The sequence below is a fragment of the Rattus norvegicus genome, chromosome 8, assembly GCF_021556685.1.
Source record: "Rattus norvegicus strain SHRSP/BbbUtx chromosome 8, alternate assembly SHRSP_T2T, whole genome shotgun sequence".
NCBI classification, from domain to species: domain Eukaryota; kingdom Metazoa; phylum Chordata; class Mammalia; order Rodentia; family Muridae; genus Rattus; species Rattus norvegicus.
The window spans coordinates 117,432,845-117,449,789 of record NC_141541.1 but is presented as its reverse complement, the minus strand read 5'-3'; the positions used below and the strand labels follow the sequence as shown (position 1 = coordinate 117,449,789).

The following is a 16,945-nucleotide window of genomic DNA, read 5'->3' as shown; positions in this document are numbered from 1 at the left end:
TTGATTTGTGGGGCTGAGAGGGAGGGACAGAGCAGACTAGGAACTGCTGGATTAGGTGACTCTCCTGCTGGAGTTGAGATGGTCCTGATCAGCCCTGAGGAAAAACCCTGCCCCTCTTCCGGAATTACCCTGAGTCATAGCTTTGGGCCAGGTCCATGGGAGAACAAACTTGTGTAGCTGACAGGAAGGCCTGGATCAAGGCCTGGGGGAAAGGAAAGGAAAGGAAAGGCAGAGACTCACGGGCTTGTTTGAATCCTAGAGACAACCTAGGGAGTTGTCATTGTGGGAGCAGCAGTGATAGTCTACTTTGTTAGCCGGCAGGATCACAGATATGGATCTAGGAAGGCCTTTGGGGTGCTTGGGGAGGGAGGGAGGAGCTTTAGCACGAGGGCCAGGCCTGGCCGGCTAGCTAGCAGGGCGGGCCCTGTTCAGAAGGCAGGCCTCTGGGTGGACCCAGGCAGTTTTACTTCCTGAGCCAGTGCTGCCAGCCACAGAATCAGCGGAGTGCCTTGTTGCCTGCTTATCGGTAAGTGTGGGGGGCCTCTAGGGTATGGGGTAAGGCAGAAGAGGACAGGTTTCCCTCACCCTGAAGGTGGTCAGCACTAGGAGAAGAGCCTCCCTCAAAAGGATAGTAGTGTAGTATCCATCTCACTAGGAGAACAACCCTACTATTAGCTTCTCGTGGCCCTGGACAGCACCTGACTGAAGAGAAGGGCTGTGGGTGTTGGTGTTTCTGCCCACACCACACCCAACCCCAGCCCACTTTAGACCTTTCTGATGCTACTCATTACCCCATCTCCTCCCCAGGCTCAGCATGGGCTCACAGGCCCTGCCCCACGGTCACATGCAGACCCTCATCTTCTTAGACCTGGAAGCCACTGGCCTGCCTTACTCTCAGCCCAAAATCACAGAGCTGTGCCTGCTGGCTGTCCACAGACATGCCCTGGAGAACTCCTCCATGTCTGAGGGGCAGCCACCTCCGGTGCCCAAACCACCCCGTGTGGTGGACAAGCTCTCTCTCTGCATTGCTCCAGGGAAACCCTGCAGTTCTGGGGCCAGTGAGATCACAGGTCTGACCACAGCTGGGCTGGAAGCACACGGGCGTCAACGCTTCAATGACAACCTGGCCACCCTGCTCCAAGTCTTCCTGCAGCGCCAGCCACAGCCCTGCTGCCTTGTGGCCCACAACGGTGACCGCTACGACTTTCCTCTGCTCCAGGCAGAGCTTGCTTCGCTGAGCGTTATCAGTCCTCTGGACGGTACCTTCTGTGTGGATAGCATCGCTGCCCTGAAGACCTTGGAGCAAGCCAGCAGCCCCTCAGAGCATGGTCCGAGGAAAAGCTATAGCCTGGGTAGTATCTACACCCGCCTGTACGGGCAAGCACCAACAGACTCACACACTGCTGAAGGCGACGTTCTAGCCCTGCTCAGCATCTGTCAGTGGAAGCCACAGGCCCTACTGCAGTGGGTGGACAAACACGCCCGGCCCTTTAGCACCATCAAGCCCATGTATGGCATGGCAGCTACTACTGGAACGGCCAGCCCAAGGCTGTGTGCTGCCACAACCTCCTCACCCCTGGCCACAGCCAACTTAAGTCCCAGCAATGGCAGGAGCAGGGGCAAGCGACCTACGAGTCCTCCTCCAGAGAACGTCCCAGAAGCCCCATCACGGGAGGGGCTGCTGGCCCCACTGGGCCTGCTGACCTTCCTGACCTTGGCAATAGCCGTTCTGTATGGAATCTTCCTGGCCTCACCTGGGCAGTAAGTCAAGAGGGAAGATATGATTAATAAAGACTACCATAGCACTGACTGCTTGTCGCTTCTGCTTCTCAGCCTGGGCCTTTGGCCACAGTCAGGCCCTAGGGCTGAGGTACACCTCTTTCTCCTGCTCTCTTAGCAGGAGAACCTGCTAGGCTAATTAACACAGGGAAGAAGCAAGTTCAGGAGGTAGACAGAAAGAGTTTTTGGTAGACAGCCAAGGCCAGCCGCCCAGGCTATAAAGAAAGGGGAAGTGGTCCAAATATTCATTTATTATAAACGAGGGTGCGGAGTTTGAATGCTCAGAAACACCAATTAACACAAAACTAAAACAGCCAGTGAAACAGGAACCAACAGGGAATATGGAGGCATTCACATCTGGTCCAGAGCTACCATCCAGGCTCTCCACCCCCACCCTTGGTCCAGATAACCCCTGGCCCTGGTGTCCCTGCTACTGGAACAAACTGGACTGTAGTACAGGAGTCAGGTATTCTATGAAGCTGGTGTCAAGGGAAACGGACTGTCAGAGGTCAGGTTTCCTGTTCTCCAGGAACCAAGGATTTCAACCTCACCAATTATCACACATCTGGATACAAAAAACAGGCAATATGTTTGGCTAATCGTAAAAAGACACTGTAGGGAGAAACCAGAGTGTGTAGTAGACAGAGGCCCCTGGCCTGGAAGCCACTGGAGCCTGAATAGTGAATACATGTGGCCCTCTACATAGTCCCAGGAAAGACAGTGGGACCGTCCAGACAGACAGCTGATGGAGACGGACGGGGCTCTCTGCCTAGTGTGCTCTGACATCAGTCACTGACCCACTGCCACTGAGGCCCCTTGTTCTCTGTCCAGCTAAATGCAGCCAAGCCCTGGGAATAAACCCATAGCAGCAGCTAGCTGGCTACTCCCCAAAGCAGGACATGGACCCACAAAAAGCTTGCTCTCCTATGTGTGGCAGGCTATGGCTGGTCACCTTGGGGTGAAGCGGGAAATACCTCCTACCCTATTGTTTTTAATTTACTTGAAATTTCAGAAATTACAATTTCAAGTGAGGAAGAAAACAGATTGGTCCCAACCAGCACTGGTAAGATTTGTGCCTACCTGGTCATCAGCAGAGGAAGCCACATGTCTAGACAAGGCACACGCACCACAGACAGCAGTAAAGAACTCTGCATAGCACTCACACACACATGACATAATCAAATGTTAGCCAAAGAGGCTGGGGGCAGGCTCAGGGAACTGCCTTTGGGGGATCCATGTAGGCCGGGTTGTATGGAGGCTGGCTGGCTCCTGAAAGGAGAGAGGACACAGGTTAGCTGTGGGGACATTGGGCTGCAGGGCAAGCGGGCAGGCAAGCTAGGAGGAAAGGACCCTAGGAGCAGAGGCATGAGTTGGGGGATGGTGCAGGGTTAACCGAATCCACAGTGGTACTCACCAGCCAACGTCTCATGATAGGCTGGTGGCCCTGTGGGCTGGGCCAGGTAGGGTGGAGGGTACTGCGTTGGGTAGGGTGCTGCTGGCATTCCTGGCTGGGGGGGCATGGGATGGTAGCCCTGGTATGTTGGTCCAGGATAGCTGGGGGCCACAGGTTGAGGCTGAGGGTAAGCGGTGTGAACCACGGTAGTAGTTGTGGTGTTGGACACGACAGCTGCAAGGAGAATCCGGATTAGTCAAAACCTTAGAGCTCCCTAGGCCAGAAGAAGCCAGGTCTGCCCCTCCCGCTTAGTCAAAACAGGATGCTGGTCATCAACCCTTTCCCGCTCTGGGATCTGCATGCTGGCACAGGAAGGGACACCGGTGGAGCCGGTGGGTAAGGGTAAGCTTACGTCGTGGGCGGCAGCACATCTTATATAGACAGCAGCAGGAGCAGGTAAAGCACACAATGATGGTAGCGATAAACACCACGAAGACGGTCAGGCCGATGGCCACGGTCGCTCCGAACCTGCCGAAGAGCCGTCGTCGTCACCACCACCTTTCACTCTTCCCTAGGACCCCTTTTGGCAAGAGGCTCTTAAGAAATGCCCCCGTTGTTTGGTATGAATCTGTTTTCGGTCTCAGAGTCCTCATGTGTGCAACAGGGCTGCCCTTTGTGAATTTGTGTGACGCCGCCCCCCTCCCAGGCTGGCTCCCTGTACCCACTACCCATACACCTGGCTCTCGCTACCAAGCAACCAACCGAATGGTTGTCAGGCCAGGCCACAAGCCAGGCAAGATGGGATCTGAGTCCAGACAGGCTACCACGTGCTGAATTGCAGCTCAAGCAGGCTTCGTGACATCCCAGGCTGCCCCTCGGTTAACAAGCACGGCCCCATCCCAGGGAGGCTAACTGGGAGGCATCCACAGAATAGAGGGTCTGCTCTTTGACAGCACACAGTGTGGGCTGGAAGTTCACCGGGATTACTGCCAAAACCAGACTGAGCTCTCAACTATCTTCCCGTGGTCCCAGGGCCCTCGGTGCTGCATTCCAATAAAAGGCATCGCATTCAAAACCTAATGAAGTTAACTCCAGGGCATCTGTCCCTCTGAGAGCAGAGAGTGGGGAGGCAAATGCCACCCCTCCCTGCCATGAGGCTTGCTGCTAAAGCACCAAAGCTTTAGCAGGGCCTCTTGGCCAAAGGACAGACTTCCAAAAGGAGCTGAAGCTTGGTTTTGTCACCAAGACAAAACCAGGAGACCATAGGTGTCTCCCCAACAGTCAGGGGCAGGAAAGGACAAAACACATTCACACGGTCCGGCCCGCATGCAGTAGAAGGTTCAGGATCTCTCTTCCTCTCTCTCTAGAACGTGCCCGCTCACCCCATGTTAGCCTCCGCCTTCACTCAAGGGGCTCCTGCAGCCCAGGACTTCCCCTCTTTTCATCGGGGGAAGGGGGGCCACTCAGTTTCAAACTCCTCCCTTTTCAGAGAAAAGGAAATCGAATCTTCTCCCAAGTCTTCCCCATTCCTGACGTCAGTAGCAGGAAGAACAGACTCACAGCCCTCTTAAAGACACAGTGTGACTCAAACACCAGGCAGGCACTGAGAGGCCCCAGGGGTGACACTTTCCCAGCCATGTTCCCAGGCCTCTAAACACAGGCCAGCCCCAGCCTCTAATCTACTCTGCTCACCTGGTCCAGCCCTCAGAACCTGCCTAGGGCAGGCCAAGACCCTGGGTTCTGGCTGACACATAGCAGTTGACAACCATGGTTCCTCCTCTGCTTCCAAGCCAGCACAGAACCCTGGCAGGTCTGATCACATTTCCCAGGGTTGTTTCGAGTGCTGGAGGCTCTCCCAGCCCCTGGAACCACAGACAGCCGTTTGATAGTCACTAGTGACAGAGTGTGTGCCTACCTTTCTGTGGTGCAGAATAAGTATAGTTAACAACTAAAATCTAGGGTTTGCCTAACCAGAGAGTAAAACTTATAAAAAAATTTTAAAAAATTTAAAAAGCCAAGTTCAATCTTAAATTAAAAGTCTAGTGGGGTGTGCTACCACACAGGTAATGCCTGAAACCAGGAGGCTGTTGAGGCAAGAGGATTAAGAGTTCTGATCCAGTCTGATCAACATAGTGAATTCCAGGCAAGCCTGGACTATACTGAGAAAACCTGTCCCCCAAAAACCCAACAAAAAAAATTAGACACTCATTGCAGGACCCACAAACCCAGGGGGCCCAAGGACTCACTTCTCCCTCTTTAAGTCTAGACAGATCACCAGGCACCCGGCTGTGTTCTGCCTCAGGTTTCTGCACACCCAGATCTTCCTGCCTGGGGTGACCCTCTTCCCCACAACCCTCACTCCTACCTAATACCTGTTCTTCTCTGAGACCTCAGCTCAAAGCGCCAGTTCAAGGCGACACATTTCTTAACCACAAAACCACCAGACTCCTTGGCTAATGCTATGACAGAATTAAAGTCTAGCAGAGACAGGTGAAGGATCTCTGAATTTGAGGCTAGCCTCATCTACATTTGAGTTCCAGGCCAGCCAGGGCTATACAGTGGGATCCTGTCTCCAAAACAACAAAAACCGAAAAAAAAAAAAAAACCAAAAACCAAAGTTAAGTGCACCGAGGGAAGACGTATCCTGTGCACGGTGTGACACCTGGGGCTTGGCAGATGTGCTGTACCCTTCCTGTTCTGACCTGTGACTCAGAGGGTAAGGACCAAAGAGAAAGGTCAATGGTGGGATGTAGAAGGCAGAGCTGCTGCAGACCTCAGGCCCTGGCATCTTTTCTGTGGGGCCTTCTCTGAGGTCCCAAGCCACTGTCAAGCGGCAGGGACTGGACCCCTACAATGAAATCCACTCTGTGGACAACAGTGCCCTCAGCGGAAGAGGCTGCACACAGATGTCCAGTGGCGTGTCTCTTTAAGAACGTTCCCAAGAGAAGCAGTCATGGACAGCCCTGCCCCTCAACCGCCTCCTCCGTGCACAATTCTGAGGCTCTGAAAAATAGGAGAAAAAGATAATCCCAGAAACCCGTTCTTCCTCCTAACATGCTGCCCCTCCCCTCTACTTCCAGCTGTCTCCACCCACGACCAAAGCAGCCTTTCCACACACTGTCAGGCCCCTGAGTGGTCTCCACGGAGCAGTCCACACGCACCTCACACTTCCGATTCACCCTTGGATTTGCTGGGGTTGGTGGCTGGGTATGCTGTGCCACTCCACTTCAGTGCAGTCCAACGCTTCCTGCTTGCCCTCAACCCCAACCTTCATCTTGGCTCTCCCTGCCACTGTTCCTCAAATGCTCTTGTGCATCCTCCATATGTTCACACAAACCTTCGAGGCAGGCCCCTGTACCCCAATCCCCATGATGGCTGTGTCTACCTGGCATCTCCGTGCAGGGCCGGATCTGTTTGTCCGTCCATTCTCTCCTTTGTTCCTTACTGGCAGGCAGCTGCTGAACACCACCAATGCCTCCACTCTACCCTCCCAATACCTCTGGTCAGGAAGTCACAGTCTGAACATCATCAACCCACCTCCACTCTACCCTCCCAACATCTCTGGTCAGGAAGTCACGGTCATGCCCAATGACTGCCTGCATGTGTTCCTTTCCTCTGCAGCTTGCTCTGTGGCCGTGGATGGAAACAAGACGCCAGTGTAGGAAGGTAACATGGGGGCTCACGTCTGTAATTCCAGCAATCAGGAAGCAGAGGCAAGAGGACAACAAATTCTGAGCCAGCCCAAAGAACATCCCAGCTAGTCTGGGCTACAGAGCAAGAGCCTGTTTCGAAACAACCATGTGGTTGCTTGGATTTGAACTTAGGACCTCTGGAAGAGTAGTCGGGGCCGAGCCAGCTCTCCAGCCCACGTGCTAAGTCCTCGGGGTGAAAACAGTCATAGAACACCTGTGGCACTAGGCCCCTCTCCCCAGCTGGCAGCCATATGAGTCTTGGTCTTTTCTCTATGCCGGGGCCCTGCCCGGCAGTACCACATATTTAAAGCTGGTTAACTTTCTCTAGTCCCTTGAATTTATTATTATAGGGTGAGAGTCTTGTGGTCTTCCTCTGCAACATATCTAGCTCAAGGCTGGCCTGGGCCACAAAAGACTTTGTCTCAGGAAGGAAGGGAGGGAGGGAGAAAAGGAAGAAAAGCTGAGCAGGAGCCTGGCCAAAAAGTTTAGGGCTACGAGAGCGTGGGGCCTCTGTGAGTGTGGGCAGGAAGACTGGCAACTGCATCCCCCCTTCATGAAGGGGTCATCCCGATCCTAAGGCAGAGCCATCCGCCAGCGCCGTGAACGAGACCCACAAACCTTCACATGGTGACTGAGGCACTTCTGTCGTCTCAGCACCTTGTCTCAACATCACCACAGCCTTCCACCCGTGACCACAGCACCGCCTCACACTCTCTTCCCCATTAGCATAGCCATCACTCTGCCACAGCCATCAACCATCTGACTGTCACCACCCCATTGCCACCATCTCTTCATAGCACGGCAGCCTCTACCAAGTGTCACTTCCTCTCCAGTTACCTCTACCCGTCAGGTACCTACCACCCACCCCATCCTCCAGGTCAATATGGACCAAACCCCTGGACCTTCAACTACCAGTCCCCAACCAGTTACTACCACCACCCCATCTTCTCTCTCTCCGTCATACAGAGGAAACCTGGCTCCCTGGAGGGTCAAAAGTCCTAGTGGGCAAACACCGTCACTACTACAATGGGACACCATCCCAATGACTCTGCGTCATCTTAGTACACAGAGGCTACCCCCAAGCCCACCTGAGCCCTTGCTACTTCTGCCAGGTAAACAGACCCAGCCCACAGGCTTTAATTACCCTGGCATGTTGTCACTGTCAAGACTGGACTGATACTTCAGCGCTGAACCCAGCTGTTCTGGTGTCTCCGGGTGGGCGGAAAATCTGCTAACAGAAAAGAGAAAGCTTATGAGGGACACACTCAGTTCCCACCTGCGCCCCACAACACACTGCCTAGAGGCACACGAGACAGTATGCACACTGGGATCCCAAGCTGTGGTACCACATACACTTCTTGGGCACACTAAAGCCAATCTATAGGACACAGCATATATGAGGCCAAGAAACAACAGACCTCAACCTCTGAGATCTGGAAAGTACCTGCTCTTGAGCATAACAGGATGAGGGTGGAAACAGAGCGAGGGCTACGCTGCCACAAAGTAAAAAAAAAAAAAAGAAAGAAAGAAAAGAAATACAGGGGGGAGAAAAAAGGCAGCAACTCTTCAGAAAACAACAGTCTAAGTTGAAGAAGTCTGTCAAATGCCTGTCATTTCAGCACTGGAGACTGGCAGAAGGATCACAAGATCGGAGGCAACCTGGACTGCTGGGTAAGATGCTTTCTGAGGAGGGAGGGGAGGGAAGGGAGGAAGAGAAGAGAAAGATAGAGGCACCTTGTGGTTATATAGAACAGAATAAAATACTATTAGGTCAAAGTTTACCAAAACAAGAGCCATGACACCCACAATCCCAGCCCTCAGGAAGTAGAGGCAGGGGGATTGGGAGTTAGGGCAAGTCTGGGTTGCAGGAGACCCCATCCCAAATAAAACAGACAATAGTCAGGACCAGCTTAACTAGTTCTTTTTTTTTTTTTTTTTCGGAGCTGGGGACCGAACCCAGGGCCTTGCACTTGCTAGGCAAGCGCTCTACCACTGAGCCAAATCCCCAACCCCAGCTTAACTAGTTCTTAGAAGGGAAAAAAATCATTATTAGAATTTATCAAGAAAGACAAAAATTAAGCAAGATGCAGTTGGCTGTGGTACCTCAGAATCCCAGCGCCCAGGAGACGGAGGCAGAGGACCATCTAGAACTCAAGCTTCTTTTAGGCTACAGAATGTATCCCTATATGGGGGGGGGGGGGGTTAGGTGCAGTAATACATTCCTAGAATTCCAGAAAACAGAGGTAGGAAAATCGGAATTCAAGGTTATTCTTGCCTACTTAGCAAGTTCAAAGCCAGCCTCAACTAAACTATAGAAGATCCTTGTAGGGGTGGGTCTGATGCTAAGGTCCTGTTCCCCAGTTTGTTCTTAATCTGTCAGTAAAGCCATGGGCCAACTGCTGGGCAGAAGGAATAGGCAGGACTTCCGGGTCCCTGGAGAAATGGATAGATGCTAGGAGCGGGGAGACAGAGTTCGCTGTGCTTCTGATAAAGAAAAGTTGACCAGCCATGTGAGATCTCAAAATGGCGTGGCCACACAGGCCGCTCCTACAGGCAGGTGGGCAGGTGGGAGGTGCAGAGATCAGAATATTGGTAAGGCAGGCTTTCCCAGGCTGGAGATAGTAGCGCCCAGCGATTGTGTCATAAGGCAAGTTGAACTTGAACAACTGTGTGTCTGTATCTTTTATCCGGGGATTCAAGGGAAGCCAGGTGGGGGCTGGGGTAGTGTGGTCCGTTCCCAGAGTTAAGGCGGGGTAGCAAAAACCCCACACAACAGACCCTGTTTCAAAACACAAAAATAAAACAAAAAGCCCACAAACAAAACACAACAATAACTCAAGAAAAGCCAGGCACAGCAGTGCATGCCTACACTGAGGCCTGAGGATGACTTTGAGTTCAAGGCCATTCTGGACTACATAATAGTGCATGTGGTGCTTGCAGAGGTCAGAAGGGGCCTTGAATTCCACAGGACTGAACTATAGAGAGTTGAGCTGCCATGGATCCCACAGGACTGAACTATAGAGAGTTGAGCTGCCATGTGAGTACTGGGAACTGAACCCCAGTCCTCTGGAAGAAGAGTCAGTGCTAATTACTGAGTATCTCTCCAGCCCCACTTCCTCTCCTTAAAGCAGAGCAAACGAAAATTTACTAAGTTAAAAAAAAACAAAAACAAAAAACCCTCCAAAGAGCGGGAAGGGTACAAAGAGAGGGATACCCCAGACCCTATTTTTTTGTTTGAGATGGGGTCTCCCTGTTATATAGCTCTGACCGTCCTGAAACTTGCTATATAGGCCCAAGTTAGCCTTGAACTCACAGAGATCCAGCTGCCTTTGCATCCTCCTGCGTTCTGGGATTAAAGGTGTGCACTACCATGCACAGAGGTTCAGTACCAGAGAGGAGGGAGAGAGCTAGCTCCTGACAGTTGTCCTCTGATGTCGACAGTGTACCAGGCATTTGTGTGCCCGTGCACATAAAAATAATGTAACTCAGGTTGGAGAGACGGCTCAGTGGTTAAGAGCACTGGCTGCTCTTCCAGAGGTCCTGAGTTCAAATCCCAGCAACCACATGGTGGCTCATAACCATCTGTAATGAGATCTGATGCCCTCTTCTGGTGTGTCTGAAGACAGCTACAGTGTATCATAAATATTTTTAAAAAAATAATGTAACTCTGAAAGTGTTTAAAGAATAAACACAGGGACTGACAGAAGCTATGGTTGGGGCAATGACATGGCTCAGAGGGTAAAGGTGCTTGCTGACAAGCCTGAGGCCCTGAGTTTGGTCTCAGAACCTACACGCTGGGAGAAAACTGACTTGTGAAAGTCAACATCGGCCACCCACATAGAAGGTACAACATGTTTACATCCACACACACCAAACATAATAAAAAACTAAACAGTGAAATTACCGGGAAGAACTTAGAGACCAAAGACAGAGCAACTCTGAAACCTGAAGTACCCTAGAAAGACACTGAAGAGATTTCTAAGCAAACATGGGAAGCCCTGGCTTCCTTGATTGTGCATGAGAAGTACAAGAGAGAGGAGAATCAAAGGGAAGAAATCAGAACGGCAAGATTTGGAAAAGGGAGGAAGGGAATGGAGGTTTGATCCCTAGCACAAAACAAAACAAAACCCCCCAAAAAAGCAAACCCCCAAAGACAAGGAGAGTTCTCAGCCTAGTTATGTTGCAGACAATAAGACTGCATCCCAAAAGCCAGATGATAGGGAGATTAGAACGGCCGTACACCAGGTTAGCCCAGAAGTGCTACCAGTTAGAACTGAAGGAGCAGAGACAAGGATCTGAGGGATGCTACAGGACTCAGCTCCCACAGGACCCAACCGTGGTGCTATGCCATCGTGCACCACTGTCCAAGACCAAGAAAGGACCTCAAGGACAATCTATGGAAGCTGCATGGCCATCCCTCCAGGTTGGACTGCACCCGTGGGAAGGTGATGCTCAGTCGCTGAAGACTTGGCTCTGCCTTGCTTTTTCCGAGTTAGAGATCATTGTGGAGCCTTATCGTCCCCTGGTGGCCTGGATGTGTCAGTGCACATCTTCAATCCCAGCATTTGGGAGGCAGAGGCAGGGAGGCAGTTTGAGGTCAATCTGGCCTACATAGAGAGTTCCAGGACAGCCAGGACTACATAGCGAGACTCTGCATCAAAAAAAAAAAAAAAAAAAAAAAAAAAATCAAAGTAAACAAATGCAGGAACTGGAGAGATGGCTCAGTGGTGAAGAGCGCTTTGCTGTTCTTATACAAAACCCAACTTTGGTTCCCAGGCCCCACATGGTGGCTCAGAACTGTTTAACTCCAGTTCCAGGGGACATTTTGATTATAGTAGGTATATGGTGCACATACATACATACTTACATACAGGCAGGCAAATACATACATGCACACAAAATAAAAATAAATAACATTTTAAAAAGATTTATTTATTTATTTATTTATTTATTTATTATGCATACAGTGGTCTGCCTGGATGTTTGTCTGCAGGTCAGAAGAGGGCATTGGATCCCATTACAGATGGTTGTGAGCCACCATGGTGGGAATTGAACTCAGAACCCCTGGAAGAGCAGTCAGTGCTCTTAACTGCTGAGCCATCTCTCCAGCCCCAATAAACAAATCTTAAATAAATAAAATATAGTGACAGTGCCTACGGGGCAACATCTGAGGCCATCCTCCAGTCTCTACATATACTTGAGCTATATGCATGTGTGCACTCATGCGCGTTTTCTCTCTCTCTCTCTCTCTCTCTCTCTCTCTCTCTCTCTCTCTCTCTCTCTCTCGTTTGCCTTGTTAAATCTGGGGCTTTCTGGCTGGGAATGCTCCTAGCTACATCCTAAGTGACCTACCACATCTAAATGCAATAAACACCTAAGCTGGGGCTGATGCATGCCTCACAGTTCCAACTATTTAGTATTTACAGATAGGAAGGTTGTTTGAGACCATCCTGGGCAACCCAAGAAGATCCTGTATCAAAAAAAAAGAATAAAAGAAGGAAGTGAAAAGAGAGCTGGGGGTTGGGGATTTAGCTCAGTGGTAGAGCGCTTGCCTAGCAAGTGCAAGGCCCTGGGTTCGGTCCCCAGCTCCGAAAAAAAAAAAAAGAAAAGAAAAGAGAGCTGGAAAGATGGGTCAGCAGTTGAGAGCACTGGCGCCTCTTCCAGAGGACCTAGGTTGCAATCCCAGCATTCACATGGCGGCCCACAAATGTCTTTAACTGGAGTTCCAGGGGATTCTGGCTTTTGAGGGCACTGTCTGTATACAATGTACAGAAACACATGCAGGTAAAACACCCGTACACATAACTTAAAAATAAGTAATCTCTTAAATGTCCTAAAGGACAGTTCAGTGAGTAGAGTTCCTGCCTAGCATGCGCAAGGCCATGGGTTCAATCCTCAGCCCTGCATAAAACCGGGTGCAGTGTCGCACACCTGCAATTCTAGCACTTGGGAGGCAAAAACATCGGAAGTCCCTGCATGTATATACTGTGTTCAAACTAGCCTGGGCTACGTGAGACCCTATCTTTTTTTTTTTTTTTTTGGAGCTGGGGACGTGAGATCCTATCTTAAAATAAGTTTTTAAGCTGGGCAGTGGTGGACCTCACCTTTAATCCCAGCACTTAGTAGGCAGAGAAAGGCAGATCTCTGAGTTCGAGGCCACCTAGTCTACAGCCAGAGCTACACAGAAACCAATCTTTAAAGAACAACAACAACAATAACAACAATAACAACACGGGTTTTTTTGTTTTGTTTTGTTTTTGTTTTTTTTTCTTTTTTTCGGAGCTGGGGACCGAACCCAGGGCCTAGCAAGCGCTCTACCACTGAGCTAAATCCCCAACCCCCAACACTTTTTTTTAAATAAAGATTTATTCATTTATTATATATAAGTACACTGTAGCTGTCTTCAGATACACCAGAAGAGGGCATCGGATCTCTTTACAGATGGTTGTGAGCCACCATGTGGTTGCTGGGATTTGAACTCAGAACCTCTGGAAGAGCAGTCGGGTGCTCTTAACCACTGAGCCATCTCTCCAGCCCCCCAACACGGTTTTTTTAGTAATAAGATTAACATAATGAAAAATTTAAAAACAGTATCTATAAGCCAAGCATGGTGACGCACACCTTTAATGCCAGCACTCGTGGAGCGGAGGCAGGCAGTTCTCTGCGAATCCGAGGCCAGCCAGAGCTACAGTTAGACCCTCGCTAGGTGTGTATGGAGTGTGTGTGGGTCAGACAACCAACAATTATTCTCACTGACTCTGCGGCATCAGTGGGAACTTCTTACAGACTCATGCAATGCAGGAGGAAGGGGCACCGAGAAGCCACTGCCGCAGCTATGTGTCAACATCTCTGGACTCCGAGAATGACATAGCTATGACAGCTGCCTTATGAGAGGTCAAACAGTAGAGGTACTCGCTGGGACACCCCAAAAATGTACCCATAAAACAATGCAGCCTTTTAAAGAATACAGACGCAAGTGTATACCTTAAACACAGTAGACCGGGGTGCCCATGGGATGGGAAGGGAGCAGACTGGCCATGAGACACTGAAGCAGACACAGACGGTGTGGTCTGAGCTTGAGCTAAGTGGGACCACTAGACCTCTCAAACTGCGGCCAAGCACAAAGGAAAACATAGCCTGACGCCGAGAGACACTGCTTGGTCCTCACCAATGACCACAGTCTATTGGAAGATGAAATATAAACGCATAAGCTCTCCTGGGAGAACACAGCCGAGCTCTCTCTGGGCACGCATCCACACCCTGCACCTTGTGTAGCATACACAGAGCCACAGCATATACACAATGTGGGGTTCCCTCATAACCTGGTGCCCGCCCCGAGTACCTGTGGGTTCAAGCACACCCCCAAAGCCTAAGCGGCTGAGGCCACTGAGCAAAACAGAGCCCTTGGGTGGTGAGGGGGACCGGGACAGAATAGGAGTCCCTATTCTAGCTCAATGCACAGCACTGTCACTGTCTTCAGACACACCATAGAGGGCATCGGATCCCATTACAGATGGCTGTGAGCCACCATGTGGTTGCTGGGAATTGAACTCAGGACCTCTGGAAGAGCAGTCAGTGTTCTTAACCACTGAGCCATCGCTCCAGCCTGCACAGCCCACTATCTTGAGAGGCCAGAGGGGCCAGGCACTCTCCAGGAATGGACTGGGGTTCCTCCCCCTCTCCCTCCTCTGCACACACCTACCTGGACTCTGGCTCAGGGCACATTTCCTCATTCCACTGGATTTTCTTCAGCACGTCAGAGCAGCAGTATTGGCTGGAACAGGAGCCACAACAGAAGTCAGGACAGGACTCTGGGATCGAATTGTCTTCACCGAAGGGCCTGCACAGCTCGCCATGGGCTGAAGGACAGAGACAAGCTTGTTCTCCTCCGTCCCATAGGTCAGGTCTCATCCACACCCCAGGCAATGGTAGAGATGTCCCCTGTGCAGCCACCAGGCACAAGCACACTTTAGGCCACCTCAGTGGACCACCCTCCTACCAAGCCTTTGCCCTGTCCTCTGGGCCATAGCAAGGTGTCCTGCACCCCTTGGCAGTCTGTTGGCTTCCTGGCAGAGGACTGACTTGTCTAAGTGTAAACCTGAGTAGGCTATTTGCTGCTCTCAGGATCCCCTATTTTTAAATCAAGACCCCAAGGCACAGTGTCCACTGCAAAGGCCCTCAGCAATCACCCTTTCTGCCTCACCTCTCTTGCCTGTCCCTCACCCGAGACGCCTTATTCCTAGCCACCTCCAGGAAGCTGCCAAGGCCAGGAGGTGTACAGCTGAACACACACCCATCGGTCTGTCCAATATTTAATCCTCACTACCTTCATAGCAGCCTCACCTGTCAGACACAAATGCAGAGAGAGAGGCCTGACCGTCAGCCTTACCAATGGGCCGAACGCTAACCAAGTCACAATGACGCTTACCACGGAAGTCTCTGTAAAGCACTTATCCCTAGGCTGGGCATGGGGTGGTACTAGAGAATGTGGCACTGTGTGAGATCCTCTCACACAGGCTCTCAGTCCAAGCGCCAGCACGCAAATCCCAATAAACAAGGTCACATTGGGAGAAGAGCCCGGGGTACCAACAAGCTTTACAACACTCTGGGAAGACGCCATACATCGTGTCCGTGTCCTTAGGCCACACTAGCAAACCTGAAGCCCACACCCAGGAGAACTCCCCCCGTGAAAAACCCCCATCGGACTACATCTGTGGATGGTCCCTTACATGGACTGTGGACTGTGGAAGCCGTCCTGGTCAGCACATGAACCCTGGTCAGAATGCCCAGCCAGATCAGTCAGTATAGCGTGCACCTTGGGGCTGGCAGATGAGGCCCAGGGGAAGAGGCACTATATGACAGGCTGAGAAAAGTTAACTTGGAGGTAAAGACTGCTACGTTTTTGTTGTTGTTTTTGACAGAACCTTGCTCTGGGCAAACCACGAAATGGGTATATCTGACCACTGCAGGCCCAGTTCTGCCAGCTCACCACCTGAGAGTGAACCAGGCTGCGATCAATTCTGAGGCTGAAGAGCCCACACCAGTGAGACTTCTTGCTTTCTTTGTAGGGCAAGGTCTCACTAGCTTGCCTGGAAACTCACAATCTAGGCCAAACTGGCCTCAAGCTCACAGAGATCTTCCCGCCTCTGCCTCTGGAGTGTTGAGATTAAAGACATCTTCCTATGCCCACACTAGTGGGTCTTTCGGGCGGACACCCTCCAGACACAGGACTCAACCCTCTAGTCTGGAGAGCCTCCTGGAGCCTTGATCCGGGGTTAGCTGACTCCCCTCTCATATCCAAATTCTTGTCAGGCCTCAGGAAACAGCCCCTTTCCTCCAGGAAGCCACCCATCGCAACAGAATCAACTTCCCATAGCCAGGCAGGGGACGGTTCCAATGCACACCCGAACAGTCCCCCACCCTGCCCCTCCAAGCTCAAGTGAGTCATCCTTCTAGGCTGAAGAGGGAAAGAGGTGTCTCCTTCCCAAGCCAGCCTGAGGGCCCAGCTTCTCCAGGAACACAGAGTTGTAGAGGCAGCAGATCCGGGGCTCCCAGCCAGGAAACAAGTTGAGAGGGATAACCTCTGCTGGAGGGGCCAGGCTGCCTGGGAGCCTAAAGCTAACCCCAGGCGGGAATCCTGCTCCAGCCCCTGGAACAGGTAGGGCCTACACACCGTGAAGAACACAACAAAGGTGGGTAGTATCAGTTCGTGAGGGAAGAGGTGACAAGATGAAGTCAGTGGTGGGGTTCGCAGACGCCCCTAGGTTATCAGGGGGTCAAGTCGTAGAACTCAAAGACTGGTACTGTCTGGCTCCTTCCGGAGACAGCTAGGGGAAGTGTCTGACCCGACCTGGTCCCTGGGGAGCACACACCGCCCCCTCCTCCCAGGCTTACCACCCGGAGACGGCAGTAGCAACAACAGCAGCAGCGAAAGGGTCCACGGAGAGGGCGCCGGCGCAGCCATGGCGGGACGGACGGACGGACGGACAAACAGACGCATCAAGCCCAGGACCAAGCCCAGGACCACGGTGCAGCCACAACCTCCGCGACCAGCGCGGCTCTAGCCTCCTTGCCCCGCCCC

At 51.6% G+C, this 16,945-nt stretch overlaps 2 protein-coding genes and 1 long non-coding RNA gene across 10 annotated transcripts; 2 read left to right on the top strand and 1 right to left on the bottom strand.

The window, feature by feature from the left end:
• The first annotated feature begins 508 nt into the window (after positions 1-508).
• On the top strand, positions 509-1,809 carry Trex1 (three prime repair exonuclease 1). Its single transcript, NM_001024989.1, has 2 exons — positions 509-526; positions 808-1,809. Exon 2 carries the CDS (start codon positions 815-817, stop codon positions 1,763-1,765), a length of 951 nt encoding a protein of 316 aa, NP_001020160.1. The 5' UTR covers positions 509-526; positions 808-814; the 3' UTR covers positions 1,766-1,809.
• Positions 1,810-2,010: 201 nt separating this feature from the next.
• Shisa5 (shisa family member 5) lies at positions 2,011-16,933 on the bottom strand. Of its 7 annotated transcripts, none has more exon segments than NM_001395736.1 (6): positions 2,011-3,048; positions 3,194-3,406; positions 3,585-3,700; positions 8,009-8,095; positions 14,567-14,723; positions 16,759-16,933. In NM_001395736.1, coding segments are annotated over 6 exon segments (738 nt in total). In that variant the 5' UTR covers positions 16,865-16,933; the 3' UTR covers positions 2,011-2,989.
• Positions 8,381-16,855, top strand: LOC148004355 (uncharacterized). Of its 2 annotated transcripts, none has more exons than XR_015628067.1 (3): positions 8,381-8,535; positions 15,786-15,907; positions 16,321-16,855. It is a non-coding gene; the product is annotated as an uncharacterized LOC148004355 (long non-coding RNA). The 2 variants fall into 2 exon arrangements; XR_015628066.1 differs by having other exon boundaries at positions 15,786-16,138; positions 16,321-16,522.
• Positions 16,934-16,945: the final 12 nt, after the last annotated feature.